This window comes from Orycteropus afer, unplaced genomic scaffold (genome assembly GCF_000298275.1).
Source record: "Orycteropus afer afer isolate SDZICR_OR568_19922 unplaced genomic scaffold, OryAfe1.0 scaffold00026, whole genome shotgun sequence".
In the NCBI taxonomy this organism is placed as follows: Eukaryota; Metazoa; Chordata; class Mammalia; order Tubulidentata; family Orycteropodidae; genus Orycteropus; species Orycteropus afer.
This window is the reverse complement of record NW_006921613.1, coordinates 3,733,407-3,739,386: the sequence shown is the minus strand read 5'-3', so window position 1 is coordinate 3,739,386 and position 5,980 is coordinate 3,733,407. Positions and strand designations below refer to the sequence as shown.

At 34.0% G+C, this 5,980-nt stretch overlaps 1 protein-coding gene across 1 annotated transcript in view; it reads right to left on the bottom strand.

Moving 5' to 3' along the window:
• The window catches only part of WDR72 (WD repeat domain 72), a 315,966-nt gene that overhangs the window by 202,438 nt on the left and 107,548 nt on the right, over positions 1–5,980 (bottom strand). Inside the window, exon 13 of the mRNA XM_007935300.1 lies at positions 2,757–2,959. Within this exon, the coding sequence (XP_007933491.1) occupies positions 2,757–2,959 (203 nt within the window). The remainder of the gene's footprint in view (positions 1–2,756; positions 2,960–5,980) is intronic.

Sequence of the window (5,980 nt, the reverse complement as noted above, 5' to 3'; positions counted from 1 at the left end):
ACACACACACACACATATATATTTATGTAGCCAAAATATTATCATTGAATATTTAAAATTTAACATGAGGTGCTAGCCACACTTCAAGTGCTCAACAGAAACACATGGTTAATGCTACCTTATTAGACAGTAATAATAACCAACGAGGTATAGCTTGTGGGACACCCATTTCACAGAAAATGAATTAAAAAAAAAAAAAAAAATCCCAGATACTCAAATAGACATAAATTGTGGCAGTTAAAATAATCTTTTTTTATCCTTATACTCATTTTACAGACAAGAAATCCACAAAAAGAACTTAAAACCAAACAACAAAGGAAAAAGGCCCCTTTTCCTTAAAACATGATGAAGCTACAAAGATTTCCGCCATGTACTGGGGATTTTAGTAAAGTCTTAATTCTTTACTTTGATGCTAAATTTCTCCCACTGCCATATAAATAGGTTCTATCTTGTTTTATCTTCAGCAGAATCTGAGAACAGCAAATCCCGATCACTAATATATTATTGTATTCCTTTAATTCCTTTAAGATTCTGGCCCTTTCCTACCCCTAAAGACTTTTGTCTAGATGAACCAACTCAACTTCTCCAGCATTCAAATTGGACTCATTTTCAAAATATTTTATTGTATTTATGGTTCTCTTTAAAATCTTTCCCCAAAATCTATACACATCTTTATCTGCAAGACTAGAAAGTGAACACAGCATTATTTCCACAATGAGACATGTGCTCTATTACAAACAGAGAAAAACAATGTCACATGAAGATCAGCATGTTAAGCAGTTTGCTGGGCTCACGTAGTGGCTTTTACAAAATCTTTATAATATGTATAAGTGTGCTTAAATTCCATGCATTAGAGGACTGATTATTATCATGACTTTTCCTATTCAGTTGCGAATGTGGAAGTTCTACCATATCTAAAAAATTGTCCTTAAAAGACAAAACCTTTTTCAAGTTAAAAACATGAAGAGTACGTTTTGAAAATCTAAAAGCATTTTGAGTAAATGAGGAAAAAAAAAAGTTGTAACCTAATCACTGGCTTTAACATCTGAAGGAAGATGAATAAACAAAAGTGGATAATCAAAACACAGTCTTGAAAAGACAAATGCAAAATTCATAAATATTTCAATTCACTTGACCAAGGAAGATGGTACCCTGACAGTCTGAAAGACAAGACTGCATCAGACTCTCAGAGCTGAACAATATTCTGTATTTTTCACAAATAATGTGCCCATGTAAATAATGCACCCACATACATATAACATACATAGGAAAATAATGTCTGAGGGGTGGTGTAGTTGGCAAAAAACATAAAATGTATTAGTTATTTGCATAAAAATACAGTAAGTCTTTAAGGTCATCTATTGAATTCACCCTAGTTGACTCTATGCCCAACAAGAAAATATGACTCTTATTGTAGTTTTGCTACAGTAAAAATATGCTAAGCAATGGACAGATTTACAATTATACTTATCATGGTAAATTAAAGAATTGTCATTTTGGTTTATATACTCAGGTCTTAGGAGTTTGGTTAGTGTGACTCAGTTCTGAAAAAAATGATAAACCCTGGCCTCACTGATAAATACTAATCAAATCTCTAAACATAAAAAGCCAAAGATCACCCTGAATGCTGCCACACTGAGGCAATGGTGTGAGCAGCCAACTGGCTTTCCCAGATGATGGCACATCCTGTTTCCTCCAAGTGTAAAATGTAGACATGTGATAAAACAGTATCTGATCTAAAATCCTTATTAATGGTATTTGAAAACTCTTCATAATATCACTAAAATAATGAAAAATATAATACATGTAATTAAAAATCAGCTAAGTTTTGACTCAAAAATCCCACTTTTAAACTATATCCTAGTAAATAATCTTGAATATGAAAACAAGTCTTAGGTTCATACATGTGTTAGTTACAAAAGTGAAACATAAAATTACAATTGATATATTAAGCTATAGGAAAACAACTTAGTCATTATTATATTACAGGCATTAAAATAACATTCATAGACATAAGGCAATATTATGAAAATATGTTCACAAGAAAAAAGATACTATAGTACTACATATGTGCATATAAATAACATAGTTACAACAGCATGATGAAGAGGTATCCTGGAGGTTTCGAAAGCAAAAATAATAGAACAGAGTCCCTTAAAGAAATCAGATTAAATTACCACATCATTTTTAGAACTGAAAAATAATAAAATTAATCCAAATTCCTGCTCAGGTAGTTGACTTAGTTTATTGAGGATAAATGCAAACTCTATTATTGTACATGAACTAGACTGGGAATCCTAAGTGCTTGTGATCCAATAGATACTATGTACTCTGAAAGATAAAAACTGTCCCTACAATGTTTTTCTGAAATTTTTTTGTTTATTTGGAATAAATGTTTCTAAAAAGAGGTCAAAGGCCTGCAACTGAAAAATAAAAATGAATCCAATCCACAGAACATAGCTTTATTTCTCCCCATTGAAAACCATCTAAAATTAAAGAGTTAGTATAAAATTCACTCTATTTTGACAAGCCAGAAGCAACAGTCTTGTCAAAAAGAATTTTATAACAAATATAACTGTCACTTAAAAAACTATCCAGATTCACCAGGATCACTTAGATGATATGTCTGGCAAATGCACTCCTCTCTGAGTTCTCGTTTTTCTGATGATATTTATATACGATTTATGATTACGGCATATTACTTCTTACTAGTGTTGATTACGTTCTTCCTGACCAGCAGTCTGTTTGGAACTTACCTTACGTGAAGACTCCACCTGCAGACCAGGCGAGGGCATTGGTCCAAGGTAGGAGGAGCTGAGAGATCTCTGTTCTACAATTTTGTGCTTCTGTATCTCTGTGACAACTGGAAGTATAGACCCAGGCTTTAGAAAATGTGAATCATCACAACAATTAAGAATGATTCTTGCTCTTTCTCCTGTTTCATGTCTTTCCAAAGTGCCTGGAAAACAAGATTAGAAACTTAAAAAATATATATGCAAAATATTAACCCTAAAAGAATAAAAAGGCAAAACACTCTTAAGAGATGAGTGACAATTCTTTAAGTTACTATGCCTTACTATCTTCTGAGCCTCTGGGAGCTTTCTCCTAATTATTGAAATCATCCTCTTACAAAGGCTGAAATTATGGACTTGAGAAGCTCTGTGCTTTTTTACCCACTGAAATCAACAGGATATTCAATAGTCTTTAACAGTCAAATCTTTTACTTATTATACAGTATGTAAGTGATCAATAACAAACAACTATGGAATATTTCAGTGCTGTCCCCTAGTGTTCCAACTCACCAACAACAGAGGAAACACAGTTTTGCTTAGATTCCCAGTTTTCACTGTTACTCTTCGGTAATATATAATTTAAACAAATAGGGCAAGTAAGAACACAGGTACTTTATATTACTACCTCCCTCACTCAACTGCCTTCACAGCTTCAGGAATGCAGGTCACTCTAGGGTTTGGTGGTTGTTTTTTGGCTTGGGCATTGTTGTTATACTCCTTTGACTTCTATTTTTTATGTTATTAAAAGAAAAAAAAAAAAACTCCCCTCCCTCTTGTCTGCCATTCTTCCATAGTTTTAGAATTTAGAGGTAATTGTAAGTTCAAAGGAATAAGCATCAAATATAGTAAAACTATCAGAAAGCAATTCACAAAAAGTTATGTTTTTATAAAATTACATATACTCAGTAAAATCTGAATTAATCATGACCACTATCTCTTATACCAATGAGTACATTTGCATTATTCATACTATGTTAAATATATAACATATTTTACTGAGTGAAGACTCTTAAGGAAAATTAGCTTGACACACAGTTGTTCAATACACATTTCATCTATATCCTTCTTTTCCTACCAATGAGAAAGCAGCTAGCCATTTGTTAAGAAGGAAAAGATAAGTCATTCTTACTGATAAAAATAAAAAAAAAATTAAAGTAATTCTTATTGATGATAAGATAATTGATAAGCTAGACTATATGAAGAAGAATGCAGCGTCAGGACTGCAAGAAGACTCATTAACAACCTGCAACATGCAGATGACACAACCTTGCTTGCTGGAAGTGAAGATGACTATAAGCACTTACTGATGAAGATTAAAGACTACAGTCTTCAGTATGAAGACTCAACATAGAGAAAACAAAAATCCAGGACCAATAAGCAACATAACAATAAATGGAGAAAAGACTGAAGTTGTCAAAGATTTCCTATTGCTTGGTTCCACAATCAACACCAATGGAAGCAGCAGTCAAGTAATCAGACAACTTATTGCACTGGGCAAATCTAATGCTAAATACCTCCTTAAGGTTCTAAAGAGCAAAGATGTCTCTTTGAAGACTAAGGGTCACCTAAACCAAGACATGGTGTTTTCAATCACCTCATATGGATGTGATAGCTGGACAATAAATAAAGAAGACTAAAGAGTTGATAGTTTTCAGTTGTGGTTCTGGCAAAAAATGCTGAAAGTACCATGGACTGCCAGGAGAACTAACAAGTCTGATAACAATATGGAGTAGGTTCTACTCTGCACACGTGAAGTTGCCAAGAGTTGCCACTGATTCAAAGGCAACTAAAAACAGCAACATGCATGTTTTAGTCTATGTATGTCTTCCACAACTATTTACCAGATTCTGCCACTGCCACCCTTGTTATATTTTTTGGTGATTAAAATATTTTAACTACAAACTTCAGCAGTTCTAATCAATATCATCCACGCACAGAAAATTCATCTATTTGAGTATCCACTATGTGCCTGTCAGTGTGTCAGATGCTGACAATATTGATTAGTAAACAAGATCAGTCCCAGTCCTGGGGCTTTATTTAAAAATAATGGCTTTGCAGAGGCAAGGAAAAGCTGAAAACTAACTTGCTATAATATAAACAATGTTATTTCCATTCTAACAATATGTTAGATACTTATTTTGTGACAGCTTTTGCCATGTTCAATTTTACAATAGTTGAAAAAGAATTGGATATTGTTTCATTTCAAAAGATCCAGGTGAAACACAAACATGACTTAAGAAGTAGTCAGTTCACCTCAATTTCTTCTAAAGTTATCATAGATATAATTTTTTAGCTATAGCCCATCACCCTGAAATAGTGAGTCACTGGGCCCACAGGCTTGGAACCATGATTGCAGAGGACATCAAGCTCAATTGACATAATATACTACACAAAAACATTGTTCTACAACCTACTTGGTGAGTAGCACCTGGGGTTTAAAAGCTTGCAAGCAGCCATCTATGATGTAATAATTGATCTCTCTTTGTCTGGAGCAAAGAAGAATAAAGAAAACCAAAGACAATGGAAACAATTAGCCTAAGGGACTGGTAAACCATGTGAACCTCACCCTACATGACCTTGAGACCAGAAGAACTAGATCGTGTCTGGCTACTACTGTCAACTACTAAGAAAGGGATAAAAGCAGGGGAACCTAGATAGAGTGGGAGAAAAATGTGGAACAAAAAATCAAACTTATAAAAAAGAGCAGGCTTACTAGTATGGTGGAGACTGGTGAAACCCCCGAGACTATGGCCCAGTCATCTTTCGGGGCCTGGAATTGAAATCACTCCCATGGCTTCTAGTCAAGCAACAGACAGGCATATAAGGTGGACATTTAGGCCAGGTGGGTACACTACTTACAAAAATTAGCCATGGGAAATCAGAAGGGCAGTATCTCCACAGGGAGATAGCCCAGAAGGCATGAATGCTTAGGAAAAAATGATCCAGGGAAAAGGTAACCATAGGGGGGAAGTGGGAAGAAAGCTGTTACATTATGGGGATTGCAACCAATGTCAGAAACAAAATGTGTATTAACTGTTGTATGGAAAATGAATTTCTTCTGGAAACTTTCACCAAAAAGGAAAAAAAAAAAAAAAAAAAGGTGTATAGACAGATAAGTAAACCATCTATTCAAAACAATGGGCTGATTTTGCAGTATGTTAAGAGCAATAGCTTTTTTTTTTTTTTTT